The 19,456-nt window shown below is 38.1% G+C and overlaps 1 protein-coding gene across 1 annotated transcript in view; it reads right to left on the reverse strand.

The window, feature by feature from the left end:
• CFAP53 (cilia and flagella associated protein 53) overlaps window positions 1–19,310 on the reverse strand; it is a gene marked incomplete at its 3' end in the record, with an annotated part of 59,866 nt that extends 40,556 nt beyond the window's left edge. Inside the window, exons 1-3 of the mRNA XM_082667782.1 lie at window positions 19,056–19,310; window positions 14,834–15,063; window positions 14,159–14,332 (exon numbers count right to left, since the gene is read on the reverse strand). Coding sequence (XP_082523908.1) covers window positions 14,159–14,332; window positions 14,834–15,063; window positions 19,056–19,280 — 629 coding nt within the window. The 5' untranslated portion in view covers window positions 19,281–19,310. The remainder of the gene's footprint in view (window positions 1–14,158; window positions 14,333–14,833; window positions 15,064–19,055) is intronic.
• Between the last annotated feature and the right edge of the window lie 146 nt (window positions 19,311–19,456).

Genomic DNA, 19,456 nt, shown 5'->3' on the forward strand with positions numbered 1-19,456 from the left:
TCCAAAAAACAAAAGCCAAGGACTAGATGGCTTCACAGGCAAATTCTATCCAACACTTAGAGAAGAGCTAACACCTATCCTTCTCAAACTCTTCCAAAAAAATGCAGAGGAAGGAACACTCCCAAACTCATTCTATGACGCCACAATCACCCTGATACCAAAATCAGACAAAGATACTACAAAAAAAGAAAATTACAGACCAATATCACTGATGAACATAGATGCAAAAATCCTCAACAAAATACTAGCAAACAGAATCCAACAGCACATTAAAAGGATCATACACCATGATCAAGTGGGGTTTATTCCAGGAATGCAAGGATTCTTCAATATACGCAAATCAATCAACATGATAAATCATATTAACAAACTGAAGGAGAAGAACCATATGATCATCTCAATAGATGCAGAGAAAGCTATTGACAAAATTCAACACCCATTTATGATAAAAACCCTCCAGAAAGTAGGCAGACAGGGAACTTTCCTCAACATAATGAAGGCCATATATGACAAACCCACAGTCTTCAATGGTGAATAACTGAAACCTTTTCCACTAAGATCAGGAACAAGACAAGGTTGCCCACTCTCACCACTCTTATTCAACATAGTTTTGGAAGTTCTAGTCACAGCAATCAGAGAAGAAAAAGAAATTAAAGGAATCCAAATCGGAAAAGAAGAAGTAAAGCTGTCGCTGTTTGCAGGTGACATGATACTCTACATAGAACATCCTAAAGATGCTACCAGAAAACTACTAGAGCTAATCAATGAATTTGGTAAAGTAGCAGGATACAAAATTAATGCACAGAAATCTCTTGCATTCCTATACACTAATGATGAAAAATCTGAAAGTGAAATCAAGAAAACACTTCCATTTACCATTGTAACAAAAAAAATAAAATATCTATGAATAAACCTACCTAAGGAGACAAAAGACCTGTATGCAGAAAACTATAAGACACTGATGAAAGAAATTAAAGATGATACAAATAGATGGAGAGATATACCATGTTCTTGGATTGGAAGAATCAACATTGTGAAAATGACTCTACTACCCAAAGCAATCTACAGATTCAATGCAATCCCTATCAAACTACCACTGGCATTTTTCACAGAAGTAGAACAAAAAATATCACAATTTGTATGGAAACACAAAAGACCCCGAATAGCCAAAGCAATATTGAAAACAAAAAACGGAGCTGAAGGAATCAGGCTCCCTGACTTCAGACTACACTACAAACCTATAGTAAACAAGACAGTATGGTACTGGTGCAAAAACAGAAATACAGCTCAATGGAACAGGATAGAAAGCCCAGAGAGAAACCCACGCACATATAGTCACCTTATCTTTGATAAAGGAGGCAAGAATATAGAGTGGAGAAAAGACAGCCTCTTCAACAAGTGGTGCTGGGAAAACTGGACAGATACATGTAAAAGTATGAAATTAGAACACTCCTGAACACCATACACAAAAATAAATTCAAAATGGATTAAAGACCTAAATGTAAGGCCAGACACTGTCAAACTCTTAGAGGAAAACATAGGCAGAACACTCTGTGACCTAAATCCCAGCAAGATCCATTTTGACCCACCTCCTAGAGAAATGGAAATAAAAACAAACAAATGGGACCTAATGAAACATAAAAGCTTTTGCACAGCAAAGGAAAACATAAACAAGACCAAAAGACAACCCTCAGAATGGGAGAAAATATTTGTAAATGAAGCAACTGACAAAGGATTAATCTCTAAGATTTACAAGCACTCATGCAGCTCAATAGCAAAAAAAACCAAACAACCCAATCCAAAAATGGGCAGAAGACCTAAATAGACATTTCTCCAAAGAAGATATACAGATTGCCAACAAACTCATGAAAGAATGCTCAACATCACTAATCATTAGAGAAATGCAAATCAAAACTACATTGAGGTATCACCTCACACCGGTCAGAATGGCCATCATGAAAAAATCTAGAAACAATAAATGCTGGAGAGGGTGTGGAGAAAAGGGAACACTCTTGCACTGTTGTTGGAAATGTAAATTGATACAGCCACTATGGAGAACAGTATGGAGATTCCATAAAAAACTATAAATAGAACTACCATACGACCCAGGCATCCCACTTCTGGGCATATACCCTGAGAAAACCATAATTCAAAAAGAGTCATGTACCAAAATGTTCATTGCAGCTCTGTTTACAATAGCCAGGACATGGAAGCAAACTAACTGTCCATCAACAGATGAATGGATAAATGTGGCACATATATACAATGGCATATTACTCAGCCATAAAAAGAAACGAAATTGAGATATTTGTAGTGAGGTGGATGGACGTAGAGTCTGTCATACAGAGTGAAGTAAGTCAGAAGGAGAAAAATAAATACCGTATGCTAACACATATATGTGGACTCTAAGGAAAAATAATGTCATGAAGAGCATAGGGGTAGGACGGGAATAAAGACATAGACCCACTAGAGCATGGACTTGAGGATATGGGGAGGGGGAACGGTAAGCTGGGACAAATTGAGAGAGTGGCATGGACATCTATACACTACCAAACGTAGGGTGGATAGCTAGTGGGAAGCGGCCGCATGGCACAGGGAGATCAGCTAGGTGGTTTGTGACCACCTAGAGGGGTGGGATAAGGAGGGTGGGAGGAAGGGAAACGCAAGAGGGAAGAGATAGGGGAACATATGTATATGTATAACTGATTCACTTTGTTATAAAGCAGTAAGTAACACACCATTGTAAAGCAATTATACTCCAATAAAGATGTTAAAAAAATACTAGCAAACAGAATCCAAAAGCACATTAAAAGGATCATACATCATGATCAAGTGGGGTTTATCCCAGGAATGCAAGGATTCTTCAACATACTCAAATCAATCAATGTGATACACCTTGTTAACAAATTGAAGGAGAAAAACCATATGATCCTCTCAATACATGCAGAAAAATCTTTCAACAAAATTCAACACCCATTTATGATAAAAACCCTCCAGAAAGTCGGCACAGAGGGAACTTACCTCAACATAATAAAGGCCATGTATGACAAACCCACAGCCAACATTCTTCTCAATGGTGAAAAACTGAAACCATTTACTCAAAGATCAGAAACAAGACAAGTTTGTCCACTCTCACCGCTATTATTCAATATAGTTTTGGAAGTTTTAGCCACAGGAATCAGAGAAGAGAAACAAATAAAAGGAATCCAAATCGGAAAAGAAGAAGTAAAGCTGTCACTGTTTGCAGGTGACATGATACTCTACATAGAACATCCTAAAGATGCTACCAGAAAACTACTAGAGCTAATCAATGAATTTGGTAAAGTAGCAGGATACAAAATTAATGCACAGAAATCTCTGGCATTCCTATACACTAATGATGAAAAATCTGAAAGAGAAATTAAGGAAACACTCTCATTTACTACTGCAACAAAAAGAATAAAATATCTAGGAATAAACCTACCTAAGGAGACAAAAGACCTGTATGCAGAAAATTATAAGACAATTATGAAAGAAATTAATGATGATACAAATAGATGGAGAGATATACCATGTTCTTGGATTGGAAGAATCAACATTGTGCAAATGACTCTAGTACCCAAAGCAATCTATAGATTCAATGCAATCCCTATCAAACTACCACTGGCATTTTTCACAGAGCTAGAACAAAAATTTCACAATTTGTATGGAAACACAAAAGACCCCGAATAGCCAAAGCAATCTTGTAAAGAAAAATGGAGCTGGAGGAATCAGGCTCCCTGACTTCAGACTATACTACAAAGCTACAGTAATCAAAAGTATGGTACTGGCACAAAAAAAGAAATATAGATCAATGGAACAGGATAGAAACCCAATGATAAAGCCACACACATATGGTCACCTTATCTTGATAAAGGAGGCAAGAATATACAGTGGAGAAAAGACAGCCTCTTCAATAAGTGGTGCTGGCAAAACTGGGCAGGTCCATGTAAAAGTATGAAATTAGAACATTCCCTAAAACTGTACACAAAAATAAACTCAAAATGGATTAAAGACCTAAATGTAAGGCCAGACACTGTCAAACTCTTACAGGAAAACATAGGCAGAACACTCTATGACATAAATCACAGCAAGATCCATTTTGACCCACCTCCTAGAGAAATGGAAATAAAAACAAACAAATGGGACCTAATGAAACATAAAAGCTTTTGCACAGCAAAGGAAAACATAAACAAGACCAAAAGACAACCCTCAGAATGGGAGAAAATATTTGCAAATGAAGCAACTGACAAAGGATTAATCTCCAAGATTTACAAGCAGCTCATGCAGCTCAATAACAAAAAAACAAACAACCCAATCCAAAAATGGGCAGAAGACCTAAACAGACATTTCTCCAAAGAAGATATACAGATTGCCAACAAACACATGAAAGAATGCTCAACATCACTAATCATTAGAGAAATGCAAATCAAAACTACATTGAGGTATCACCTCACACCGGTCAGAATGGCCATCATCAAAAACTCTGCAAACAATAAATGCTGGATAGGGTGTGGAGAAAAGGGAACCCTCTTGCACTGTTGGTGGGAATGTAAATTGATACAGCCACTATGGAGAACAGTATGAAGGGTCCTTAAAAAACTAAGAATAGAACTACCATATGACCCAGCAATCCCACTACTGGGTGTATACCTTGAGAAAACCATAATTCAAAAAGAGTCATGTACCAAAATGTTCATTGCAGCTCTGTTTACAATGGCCAGGACATGGAAGCAATGTAAGTGTCCATCATCAAATGAATGGATAAAGAAGATGTGGCACATATATACAATGGCATATTACTCAGCCATAAAAAGAAACGAAATTGAGATATTTGTAGTGAGGTGGATGGACGTAGAGTCTGTCATACAGAGTGAAGTAAGTCAGAAAGAGAAAGACAAATACCGTATGCTAACACATATATATGTAATCTAAAAAAGAAAATGGTTCCGAAGAAACTAGTGGCAGGACAAGAATAAAGATGCAGACGTAGAGAATGGAGTTGAGGACACGGGGAGGGGGAAGGGTAAGCTGGGACGAAATGAGAGAGTGGCATGGACATATATACACTACCAAATGTAAAATAGATAGTTAGTGGGAAGCAGCTGCATAGCACAGGAGATTAGCTCAGTGCTTTGTGACCACTTAGAGGGGTGGGATAGGGAGGGTGGGAGGGAGATGCAAGAGGGGGGGATATAGGGATATATGTATACGTATAGCTGATTCAGTTTCTTATAAAGCAGAAACTAACACAACATTGTAAAGCAATTATACTCCAATAAAGATGTTAAAAAAAAAAAGAATGGCTATCATCAAAAAGAACATAAATAACAATGTTGGCAAGGATGTTGCACTATTGGTAGCAATGTAAATTAGTGCAGCCACTTTGGAAAACAGCATGAAGGTTTCTCTAAAAAGTAAAAACAGAACTACCATATGACCCAGCAATTCCAGTCCTGGGTACATATCCAAAAATAAAAAAACAAACACTAATTCAGAAAGACACACACACCACAATGTTCATAGTAGCAGTATTTATAATTGTCAAGATATGGAAGCAACCTAAGTGTCCATTAACAGATGAATGGATAAAGAAGATATGGCATATATATACAATGGAATACTACTCAGCCATAAAAAAGAATGAAATTTTGCCATTTGCAGCAACATGGATGGACTTGGAGAGCATTATGCTAAGTGAAATAAGTCAAACAGAGAAATACAAATACCATATGATATCACTTACATGTGGAATCCAAAAAAATACAAGAAACTAATGACTATAACTAAAAAGAAGCAGACTCAGAGATATAGAGAACAAACTTAGTGGTTACCAGTGGGGAGAGGGAAGGGGGGAAAGGCAATACAGGGGTAGGAGATTAAAAAAGTTTTTTTCATGATGTACCAACTTTTTCTCTGTGAAAGACACCCCTAAGAGGGAAAAAAAAAACAAGCTACAGACTAGGAAAAACTATTTCTAAACCACATATCCTACAAAGGACTCATATCTGGAATATACAAAGACTTTTCAAAACTTAACAGCTAATCCAATTAGAAAATGGGAAAAGATATGAAGAGACACTTCACCAAATTGAATGTACACATGGCAAATAAGCATATGAAAAGTTGTTCAACACCACCACTCATTAGGGAAATGCCAGTAAAGGTGGCAATGAGATATCATTACACACCTCTGCTGTACTAGTGACAATATGAAAAGCTGGCAAAGATATGGAAAAACTTAATCTTTTACACATTATTGGTAGAAATATAAAATTGTACAGCCACACTGGAAAACAATTTGTCAGTTTCTTACAAAATTAAGCATACATATAAGACCCAGCATATGGCAATTATCCTAGAGAAAGGAAAACTTATGTTCACACAACTATCTGTACACAAATGTTCATATCAGATTCATTTATAATAGTTAAAAACTAGAAACAATCAAAATGTACTGCAATAAGTGAATGATTTATAGAAACTTAAGTACATCCATGCAATGGAATACCACTCAGCAATAAAAAGGACAAACTATTGATACATGCAGCAATTTGGATGAAACTCAAAGGCAATTCATTGACTGAAAAGAGCCAATTTTGACAGATCACATATTGTATGATTCCATTTATATAAAATTCTTGAAATGATGAAATTATGGAGACGGAAAAGGGATTAGACGTTGCCGGAGGTTAGGAATGATGGGGGTGACAGTGGTGGTTGTGACTATAAAGGGGAGCACAAGGGAGACTTTTGTGATGATGGAACAGTTTTGTATCTTGATTGTGGTGGCGGATTAGATGGATCTACACATGTGATAAAATGGCACAGAATTATATACATACATTATACCAATGTCAATTTCCTTGTAGGATACTGTGTTATAGTTACATAAGATATAACCATTGGAGGAAACTGGGACTGTAAGAATACATGACGTTTTTGTACTATCTTTTCAATTTCTGTGAATATATAATTATTTAAAAATTAAAAAAATTTTGGGCTTCCCTGGTGGTGCAGTGGTTGAGAGTCCGCCTGCCGATGCAGCGGACATGGGTTCATGCCCCGGTCCAGGAAGATCCCACATGCCACGGAGCAGCTAGGCCCATGAGCCATGGCCACTGAGCCTGCGTGTCCGGAGCCTGTGCTCCGCAACAGGAGAGGCCCCAACAGTGAGAGGCCCGCGTACCGCAAAAAATAAATTAATAAATAAATAAATTTAAAATCACTGGTTATCTTGTCACTGTTATTCATTTCATTTCATTATTATTACTGAAAATAATTTTGCTGTTTGGAAGACCTGGAGCAATAAAAATGATCCATTCTAGAGTGTCAAATGTTCTAGGTATGCCACTGAATATACCTAAAAGAAATGAATGTGCTTGTCTACCAGAAGACATGTACAAGAATGTCCACAGCAGCTTTATTTATAAGAATAAACTGGAAATGACTGAAATGCCTATAACCTGGAAGATGAATAAATTGTGGTATATTCACACAATGGAATACTAAAAGGAAGAGGAAGGGAAAGGAGAGGAAGAGGAAAAATTTCATCTCACTTTATGTATACATTAAAGCCTCAATTATATTTTCAGTAATGGGGCCTCATTTAGCATCCTTGATCAAAATTTAACACTGCCCTTTCACCGTTATAATGAATTAAAACTATATTTGCTGCTCTGTATTAAAGAGTTGGTGGTATTACATTAAAAACACTGAAAACAGTTGGATTTCAAATGAATTATGATAGTCTCCTTTATCCACCATTTCATTTTCTACAGTTTCTATTACCCACAGTCAACTGTGGTCTGAAAACATTAAATGGAAAACTCCAGAAATAAACAATTCATAAGTTTTTCAACTGCACTCTGTTCTAAGTACTGTAATGAAATTTTGCACCCACTTGGGATCTCCAACCGTCAACATTTTCTGCTCCTGACATCAACCATCAACATCGTCATTGATCAATGATCCAGGATCACCCGAAGCAGGTGATCCTGCTTCTGACGTGTGGTCAGAAGGCCAGTAGCCTAATGCTACATCACAACGTCTACATCATTCACTTCACTTCATCTTACTTATCACATAGACATTTTATCATCTCACATCATCACGAGAAGAAGGGTGAGTACAGTACAATAAGATATTTTGAGATAGAGAGATAGACCACATTCATGAATTTTATTACAGTATATTGTTATAACTGTTCCATTTCATTATTGTTGTTAATCCCTGACTGTGCCTAATTTATAAATTAAATTTTATCATAGGTCTGTATGTACTGGAAAAAACATAGTATATACAGAATTTGGTACTCGCCCCAGTTTCAGACATTTACTGCGGATGGATAAGGGGGGCTACTGTATATTGTTGCAGGATATAACTGTTTCTTCAAAAATTCTAATAATTCATCTAACTAGCAAGTTATACAACTTGAAGTTGTATACTTAGTTATATAAGATCTCTCTATGAAATCTGTAAAAATTGTTACCAAATTAATACGTATTTTAAGAGCACAAACCACTTATGAAACTTCATTTTTATTACTGTGTCAAAAAACTAGAGAGTGGAAAATATATTAATGGTTCATTGAAATTCACTTCCCAGTGTCCCCTTTGCCCCTTACAGCATCTTCTCCTCTAGCAGCCAGTAGGGAGAATCCAGATCCTGCCAAAGACAGGATGTGAGGCTATGCTTTACATACAATCGAGAGAACAAGAAGTGTAGAGCAGGTGCATCCATAGAAAAGGTCTGAGAAAGGTCTCAGAATCCCTCGCTGGGCTGATTGGTGATGGTATTTCTTTCCTGAGGCCAGCTAGTAAAAACTGGAGGGGGTAAATACTTCTTTAAATGCAAAGACAGCAACACAAGGCTTCGAAGCTTACAAAAAATCAAGGAAACAGACACCAACAAAGGAACACGATGATTTTCTAATAACCAATCCTAAAGAAATAAAGCTCTACAAATTACCTGATGAAGAATTCCAAACAATTGTTTTAAGGAAGGTTGCTAAACTACCAGAGAACACAGATAGACAATGCAACAAAATCAGGAAAACAACACAGGAACAAAATGAGAAATTCAACAGAGATAGAAATCATCAAAAAGAACCAAACAGAAATTCCGGAGCTGAAGAATACAATGAATGAAATGAAAAACCCAAGAGACAGCACCAACATCAGGCGTGAACAAACAAAACAAAGGAAAAAAATCTGAGAACTCAAAGACAGGTAATTTGAAATCATCTAGTCAGCGTGTCTGAATGTATAAAAAACAATATCCAACAATATGCTGCTTACAAGAGACTTGCTTCGGCTTTAAGGATACACATATCTTTAAAGTGAAGGGATGGAAAAAGATATTTCATGCAAGTAGAAACCAAAAGAGAGCAGAGGTAGCTACACTTATGTTAGATAAAATACACTTTAACTCAAAAGCTGTAATAAGAGAGAAAGAAAGTCATTATATAATGATAAAAGGAGCAATTCATCAAGAGGATATAACAATTATAAATATAGATTCATCCCTTGGTATCTGCAAGGGATTTGTTTGAGGACCTGCTACAGATACCAAAACCCACAGATGCTCAAGTCCTGTAGTCAGCCCTCCACATCCCTGGTTCCACATCTGCGAATTCAACTAATCCCAGATCATGTAGTACTGCATTTATTGAAAAAACCACATTTAAGTGGACCTGCAGAGTTCATATCTGTGTTGTTCAAGGGGTCAGCTATATATGTACCCAACATGAGAGCACTCAAATATGTTAAGCAAATAATAACAGATATCAAAGTAGAAACAGACAGCAGTGCAGTAATAGTAGGGAACGCCAATACTCCACTTTCAACAGTGCATAGATCATCCAGACAGAAAATCAGTAAGGAAACACTGTATTGAACCATACTTTAGATCAAATGCACCTAACAGACATACACAGAACATTCCATCTAATAGCAGCAGAATACACATTCTTCTCAGGTACACATGGAACATTCTCCAGGATAGATCACATGCTAGGTCACAAAAAAGTCTTAACAGATTTAAAAAGATTAAAATCATATAAGTATCTTTTCTGACCACAATGGCATAAAACTAGAAACCAAACACCAGAAGAAAGCTGGAAAATTAACAAATATGTGGAAATTAAACTCATACTCCTGAATAACCAATGGGTCAAAGAAGAAATGAAAAGGGAAATCAAAAAATATCTTAAATGAAAACAGAAATACAACATACCCAAACTTATGGGATGCAACAAAAGCAGCTTTAAGAGGGAAGTTTATAGCAATAAACACCTATATTAAGAGAAAAGAAAGATCTCAAATAAACAACCTGACTTTAAACCTCAAGGAACTATAAAAAGAACAAACTAAGCCCAAAGTAAGCAGAAGGAAGAAAATAACAAAGATCAGGGCAGAAATAAATGAAGTAGAGACTAGAAAAATGATAAAACATATCAATGAAACTAAAGCTAGTTTTTTGAAAAGATAAACAAAATTGACAATCTTTAGCTGGACTAGCTAAGGAAAAAAGAGAGAAGATTTGAATAAATAAAATCAGAAATGAAAGAGGAAACATTACAACTGACACTGCAGTAATACAAGGGATCATGAGAGACTATTATGAACAATTATATGCAAACAAATTAGATAATCTAAAAAATGGATAAATTCCTAGACACATATAAACTACCAAGGCTGAATCATGACAAAATAGAAAATCTGAAAAGACCAATAATGAGTAAGGAGATTGAACCAGTAATCAAAAATCTACCAATAGGGCTTCTCTGGTGGCGCAGTGGCTGGGAGTCCGCCTGCCGATGTGGCGGACGCAGGTTCGTGCCCCGGTCCAGGAGGATCCCACTTGCTGTGGAGCAGCTGGGCCCGTGAGCCATGGCCGCTGAGCCTGCACGTCTGGAGCCTGTGCTCCGCGGCGGGGGAGGCCACAGCGGTGAGAGGCCCGCGTACTGCAAAAAAAAAAAAAATCTACCAATAAAGAAAAGTCCAGGACCAGATGCTTTCACTGGTGAGTTCTACCAGATATTTAAAGAAGAATTAATACCCATCTTTCTCAAATCCTCCAAAAAAATTGAAGAAGAGAAAACACTTCCAATATCCCTGAATAACACAGATGCAAAAATCCTCAATATAATACTAGCATGGCAAATTTAACAGCACATTAAAAGAAGCAGATACCATGATCAAGTGGAATTTATCCTTGGGATGCAAGGATGGTTCAACATATGCAAATCAATAAATGTGATATACCACATTAACAGAATGAAGGATAAAAATTATATGATCATCTTAATACAGAAAAAGGTTTGACAAATTCATGATAAAAAAAAACTCTCAACAAATTACTTATAGAAGGAATGTAGCTCAACACAATAAAGGCCATATATAACAAGTGCACAGCTAACATCATGCTCAAAAGTAGAAAACTGAAGGCTTTTCCTCTAAAATCAGGGATAAGACAAGGGTGCCCACTCTTGCCACTTGTATTCAACATAGTACTGGAAATCCTAATCAGAGCAATTAGGCAAGAAAAAGAAATGAAAGACATCCAAAATGAAAAGGAAGAAGTAAAATTATCTGTTTGCAGATGACATGATCTTGCATATAGAAAACCCTAAAGACTCCATCAAAAACTGTTAGAACTAATCAATGAATTCAGTAAAGCTATAGGATTTGAAATCAATAAACAAAATCAGTTGCATTTTTTACACTAATAATGAACGATCTGAAAGAGAAATTAAGAAAACAATCCCTTTTGCAACAGCTTCAAAAGCAATAAAATACGAAAGAATAAATTTAACCAAGGAGGTTAAAGATCTGTACACTGAAAATTATGAGACACTGATGAAAGAAATTGAAGACTCAAATAAATGGAAAGATATCCTTTGCCCTTGGGTTGGAAGAATTAATATTTTTAACATGTCCATACTGGGGCTTCCCTGGTGGTGCAGTGGTTAAGAATCCACCTGCCAATGCAGGAGACACGGGTTCGAGCCCTGGTCTGGGAAGATCCCACATGCCGCGGAGCAATTAAGCCCGTGAGCCACAATTACTGAAGCCCGTCCACCTTAGAGCCTGTGCTCCGCAACAAGAGAAGCCACCACAATGAGAAGCCTGTGCACCACAATGAAGAGTAGCCCCCGCTTGCCGCAACTAGAGAAAGCCCACACGCAGCAACAAAGACCCAACACAGCCAAAAATAAATAAACAAAATAAAATTAATTAATTAATTTTAAAAAATGTCCATACTACGCAAAGTGATCTACCGGTTCAATGCAATCCTTATCCAAATTCGAATGGCATTTTCACAGAAACAGAAAAAGAAAAATCCCAAAATTCCAACTGAATTACAAAAGACCATGAATAGCCAAAGCAATCTTGAGAAAGAAGAACAAAGCTGGAAGCATCACATACTTGATTCCATCTATATTACAAAGCTATCATAATCAAAACAGTATGGTAGCTGCATAAATACAGTTGCATAAACCAGTGGAACAGAATAGAGGGCCCAGAAATAAATCCAGGCATATATGGTCAATCAATCTTTTACAAGGAGACCAAGAACACACAATGAGGAAAGGATAGTCTCTTCAATAAACAGTCTTGGTAAAACTGGATATCTACATGCAAAAGAATGAAATTGCATCCCTATATACACCATTCAAAAAAATTAACTCAAGGGCTTCCCTGGTGGCACAGTGGTTGAGAGTCCGCCTGCCGATGCAGGGGACACGGGTTCGTGCTCCGGTCCAGGAAGATCCCACATGCCGCAGAGCGGCTAGGCCCATGAGCCATGGCTGCTGAGCCTGCGCGTCTGGAGCCTGTGCTCTGCAACGGGAGAGGCCACAACAGTGAGAGGCTCGCGTACCACAAAAAAAAAAAAAAAAAAAACTAAGTCAAAATGGATTAAAAATTTAAACATAAGACCTGAAACTGTAAAACCCATAGAAGAAAACATAGAGAAAAAGCTCCTTGACATTGGTCTTGACAATGATTTTTCGGATATGACACTAAAAGCAAAGGCAACAAAATGAAAAATAAACCAGTAGGACTATATCCAATTAAAAAGCTTCTGCACAGCAATGGAAACAATCAACAAAATAAAAAGGCAACCTACAGAATGGAAGAGAATATTTTCAAACCATATATCTGTTAAAGGGTTAATATCTAAAATACATAAGAAACTCATTTAACTCAATAGCAAAAAAAAAAAAACAACCAAATAATCTGACTAAAAAAATGAGCAAAAGTCCTGAATAGACATTTTTCCAAGAAGACATACAAATAGCCAACAAGTATGTGAAAACATCACTAATCACCAGAAAAATGCAAATCAGAACCACAATGAGATATCACCTCACACCTGTTCAGATGGCTACTATAAAAAAGACAAGAGGTGACAAGTGTCGGCAAGGATGTAGAGAAAACGACACCTTTGTACACTGTTGGTGGGAATATAAATTGGTATCGCCGTTCTGAAAAACAGTATGGAGATCCCTCAAAAAATTAAAACCAGAACTACCATATGGAAACAAACTAAGTGTCCATTGATGTATGAATGGATAAAGGAAGTATGAAATGGAATATTATTCAGCATAAAAAAGAAAATTCTGCCATTTGAGACAACATGGATGAACCTGGAGGATATAATACTAAGTGAAATAAGCCAGACAGAGAAAGACAAGTACTGTATGATCTCACTAAATGTGGAATCTAAGAAAAAAAAGTTGAATATATAGAAACAGAGAGTAGAATGCTGGTTCTCAGGGGTTATGAGGTGGGAGAAATCTGAACATATTGGTCAAAGGATATAAATTTTCAGTTATAAGATGAATGAATAAGTTTTGGGGATCTAATATACAGTATGGTGACTACAGGCAATAATACTGTATTATATATTTGAAATATGCTAAGAGAGTGAATCTCATGCATTCTCACCACAAAACAAACAAAACTCCTCAGTATCTGCATTATGCGATGATGTATATATAATCAACAAGACTTAAAGGTACAACTACTGTGTATACCCTCTTAAGGCTACACTTTACTGTAGTTAGCTTTCCTAAATAATTTTTAATATACCAACTTCAGATTCTGTGTGTGTGTTTTTCTGATATCATTACCTGAATTGCTGGTCTAGCTTTTCAGCCACAAAATCCTGTCTCTCTTTTTCTTTCTTCTCTCTTAATAATCTGATTTTATCTCTCATTCTATCTTTTTTCTCCTCAATTGTTTCTTCTTTCAATTGCATTTCAATAAAATATTCATTTTCTTCTGATGCTAAAAGTTCACGTAACCTAAGTTCACAAAACAAAATGACAAGAGAAAAGGAAATTAAAACTATCATGCCACATTTCACTAACTGATTTTTATTTTGTTAAATCTGATTTCAGAAGTACACGTTCAGTCATAAATTTTGTAAGAAGGAAAGATCGTTACAGTATTCCATAAAATAAGACTAGTTGCCATTTAAAGCAATAAAGATACTAATCTATGCCATGTTTTATTTGATCACATACAGATGAGATATGTAATGTATATCTTCAACAAAAAAGCAAAATGAGCAGATTTTAATTAAAAATAAAGAAATCTGAAACAATATGTTCTTTTGCTTTCTATCAAACATAGGTTATCACAAGTGAAAATAGAAACAAGCAATAGCTATTGGTTTGGTAGGAATATGCATAGCTCAGCCATGATCCTTACTGTAAAAATTCACTTGATTTTTGATTGATCAATCTCAAACTGTGGTTTTAGGAATGTTTCAGAGTCTGGATCAGCTGGTTTACGAGCCTTACTTATTTCGTCTTTCTTCAGTATTGATGATAAACCCTTGCATGGCATCCTTGACTCTTGCTTTCACAAGACTGTCCACAAACTTGCGGTCATTGTGCTGGTCCCACTCAACTTTCAAGCGATCCCGCTCGTTTGACTTAATGGAAGCCAAAATAGCATGATGCTTCTGATGGCTGCGTCGGATTCTTTCCAGATGATGTTTAGCCCCTTGGCCTTTGGGAGGCTTGGCTCTCTGAAAACAAATAGCAACTATCACTTATGATAGACCCAAAATCAATTGCATATTTTCAATTAATCATGACCTCCACCAATACTCATATTAATCAAAACTTGGTATATAAAACTAATACATCCTGCTACAACTGCAAAAAACTTAGGTGCCTAAGATGTAACTTGTTTGATTCTTTGAACCTATACCTAAGATGTCATCAAATCAGTCTCAAATATTTCTCAAATGCCATTTGAGTAAAAGTTCATGGAATTATAAAGTTAAAAATTTGAACAGGGCTCCAGAGATTATCTAGTCAATAGATAATTGACTAGATAATCTCTGGATTATCTAGATAAGTTATAACTTAACAATAGATAAGTTATTTGCTCAAAGTGCTTTAAATAGTTAGGGCAGGCCTGGATAGAACAAGAATTAGAGGTCTTCTAATTCCTGACCTTGATCTTGCCACTAACTACCCCACATTGTTTCTCAGGGGTGGACAACATAGTTACCAACATAAAAATTCTTTCAATTAAGAGACTACTATCTAAGTATAAGGATATATCAATATATAACAAGTTGTGACAATGAAAAATCCTTTACTAAGAGGGAAGCAAGGAAGATAGAAAGGGAGGGAGGGAAAGAAGGAAAAGAAAAGGGGGAAAAAAAAAAACCCCCTAGTGGTAGAACTTTTTTCCTATTTCTATTGTGCCCAGAAGTTTAATGTAAGAGCTGTGCTCCTGACATTTTGGGGTAAATTGAATTTCTGTAAATATGTTCATTTTATACAAACTTCCACCAGAAAGTTGGAAATGCATACATCATTGTGAATACATATTGACACATTTAATAAAATCATATGGACTATATCTTTTTCATTTCTGTATTCCTAGCAATGAACATGCCTACCAGCATCAGGTTCTCAATATGAATGGGAAAGATGAATGAATGAAACAATGTTTATGGGTGGGCTTGATGTGATTCCTGCTCCTCCTGGGCCACCATGAAATCCATGGTCTTGAGCTTTGTATTTTCAGCCAGTTTTATCAAATCATCCTTAGGTGAGTAGTGAGACTCTGGTGTGCTGATTCACAGTAACAAAACTTTTTTTTTTTTGCGGTACGCGGGCCTCTCACTGTTGTGGCCTCTCCCGCTGTGGAGCACAGGCTCCGGACACGCAGGCTCAGTGGCCATGGCTCACGGGCCCAGCCGCTCCGCGGCATGTGGGATCTTCCCGGACCGGGGCACAAACCCGTGTCCCCTGCATCGGCAGGCAGACTCTCAACCACTGCGCCACCAGGGAAGCCCAGTAACAAAACTTTTAACTCATGTGGCAGAGTCAATCTGATCATTTACACTTAGAATTGGGACTTGGTAAGGGAATCTCCTAGGGAAAGAAAATAAACATGTGAAGATAGCTTCATGAAAAGATTCAGGGCTCAGAGTGTATATATATATATATATATATATACACACACACACACACCTAGATTAGTTGAACAAGATAATACAAAACTGAGGTAGGTTGGAGACAAAGGATGATGTTGAGGGTTACATCATGGGAAGTAGCTAATTCATATCCAAATTATTTAGAGCCTAGATTTAGTTAACAAACTACTGTTCTCTAATACATAAAACATTTTATGAACGTGGATTCAGTGACAACAAAGCAGAGCTGGGTCAAGACTGCACCCTGGGCAGGATATACATAGGAACTCACGCTCCCAGTAGACAAATGGGCTGAGAACAGGAACCAAGCACCAAGGTCATAAGGAATCAATTGTCAAATTGTCAGGGCAAGAACCAGGTTCTGAGGTACATTTTGACTGAAGAGGGGGATGGGGGTGGAGGGTGGTGAGAAACAGCCTGAGCAGTAGCTGGGGATTAGGAAGCACTTTAAGGCTTGGGCATCCTGTGTAGGACTTTGTGATCAGGAAGGACCTTATCTCTGGATGAACAGGTATGATCTGGAGTTCTCTAACAACGAGGTGGTGCCAATCCATGCAGAGTCTTAGCATTATGTAATCAAAACCTGTCCTGTTTAACAGAAATATAATATAAACCAGATATATAATTTAATAACATTTTCTAGTAGCTGTATTTTAAAAAGTAAAAAGAAACAGGGGAAATTAATTTTAATAATATATTTTTATTTAACCAATATATCCAAAATATTATCATTTCAACATGTGACTCTACGCATAGTTCAAGTGCTCAAAAGCCATTTGTGGCTAGTGGCCACCATAATGGACACTGCAACTCTTAAACCATGCTAAATTCAGAACAAAGGGTTTAATAACTACTCTGTACTTTCAAGGTCACTGAAGGCTTTTGTTACTGCAACATCTCAAATTAGTTTCTACTATTACAGTTTACAGTTTAATGTCTTAAAGAATGATGTCTTACAGCCTAGGTTTGATCCTGGCCTCTACTGATTACTAATTGTGTGATCTTAATCTTTTTAAGTCTCAGTTTTCTCACCTGTCAAAATGAGCAAAATAAATGTCCTCCTAAAAAACTATTTCAAGAAGTAAATAACTGGGCTCCTAGGAGGCACTCACCAAATAGCCGCTCCTTTTGCTTCTCCATTACTTCAGACATTTCATCTTTCACCAACTTCTCCTGGAGGAATTGTTTAGCATCCAAGTCTCATCTCTGGTGGCTTTAATTCTTCTCCCACCACAACTCTGCAACCTCTAACATCCACACTTCTTATCACACTCTGACATCTGAGATACACCAGCTCTGACCTCTTCCTTTTCCTCTTTATTCTTCTATAAGCTTAAAGTATTCAATAGGCCTCCTTCTCCGGTTTGGTGGTAATTTGGTGGAACAGAAATCCTTATTGGTTCCCAACACAAGTAATATCACCTGACCAATGGCCCAGCCCCTGAGCTCAGTGTTCGCGTACAGAACCCAAAGTACATCAATTTCTGTCCCTCATAAAATCTGTCTATAATGATCACCTTGAACCGTACAGACTGTAAAAGACTCCACTCTACTGATTTCCAAACCCAGATCCTACAGTCCCTGGACCTAAAAAAGAGGGGGCATTGAGAACTGCTATGCGCACTATGGACCATAATAAAACTGCACCCTTCATTATCCCTGATATTTCTTCCACAATGTTCCAACACAGACAGTATAGCACATCATTACATACTGTGTTAACCTTTGATGGTTTTGTGCATGAGCAAGTTGTTTCTGCAGTTAGATGATAAGCAACGTGAAGGCAGGGATCAGACTTCTAAAGAAGGGTAAACCTCCCAGGGTCACTGTATTCACCCCTGTATTTTCCACAGAGCTGTGCACACAGCAGGGGCTCAAATAATACCTGTATAATTGCCTGCCTACACGTGGTTTTCTAGGCTGTAGAAACCAGTGTGTAGAAACAAAGGTGCATGGACCAAGCTTCTGGGGTTCTGAGCAGGATCTGCAGCACGCAGCATTCCCCTGGCCTCCTACCACCTCCCCTGCCTTAAAGGCAACCAACCTCCTATTCCCAGGCCTGCAGGGACGCTTCTGTTATGGTTGAGTCAGCAGAGAAAGGGCTCTATAACCACTCACAACCCCTCACAGCCCAATACTCCTTCAACACACGATTTTCCTAGGCGTGTAGAACTAGCCCAAGACCGTACAGCTGCATCACTGCCAGCCCAGACCCCAGATTTCCTGCCGCCTGACCCAGCACCGTTTCCTTGACACACCCTCCGCACTGCAAAGGGACGACCTCTTTCAGCAGTCTTGGAAGACTGAAAACTCTCAAGATCTAAAGTGGTGTTTCTCCAAATACAGAAAGTAAATATTATATGACGCGGGGGTTTGGGGGGTAGGGAGGGACGGAGTACAAGAGCTAGGCAAGAGACCTTATCCTTCCCGCTTTCAAAATGCAAGCTGCTGCATCAAGCACCTGCTTCCCTCGAGAGAGCCCCTGCTGGGGGCCAGGGTGGGCTGCGCTGAGTTGGGGGAGACGCAGAAAGCGGTAGGGTCCCGCACACACATCCCGTGCTTACCACGATCACCACTTTGGGAGTGGGGCCCTTAACCTCCCGCTGTACGATGCCAAATCGCTGGCTGTACATTTTCGAGTCCCCTCGGGTTCGGGGCGACGCCCGCCGCGGTTCCCCAACCACAGCGACCTGAGGGACCAGATTCCGCGACGCAGAGGTCCGGTTGCCATGGTGCGCCTCGCGGGGATCAGGGCAGGTGAGGGGGGCGGAAGTTGGTCCCGTCACCATGGTGACCACAGACTCCAGCACTCACGACTTCCTCTGGGAGTGGAAAAGCTGAGTCTGCGCAGTCCTCTCCCCGCCCTCCGCCAGGCCTCCCGCCGACCTCACTCCCTTCTTCCAGGGTTCATCAAATAGCAGAAAAAGAGCCTCCTTAACCCGAAGTTTAGTCGAAGATCTAACTA

The sequence above is a fragment of the Grampus griseus genome (assembly GCF_964374135.1).
Source record: "Grampus griseus genome assembly, chromosome: 12".
Lineage (NCBI taxonomy): Eukaryota > Metazoa > Chordata > Mammalia > Artiodactyla > Delphinidae > Grampus > Grampus griseus.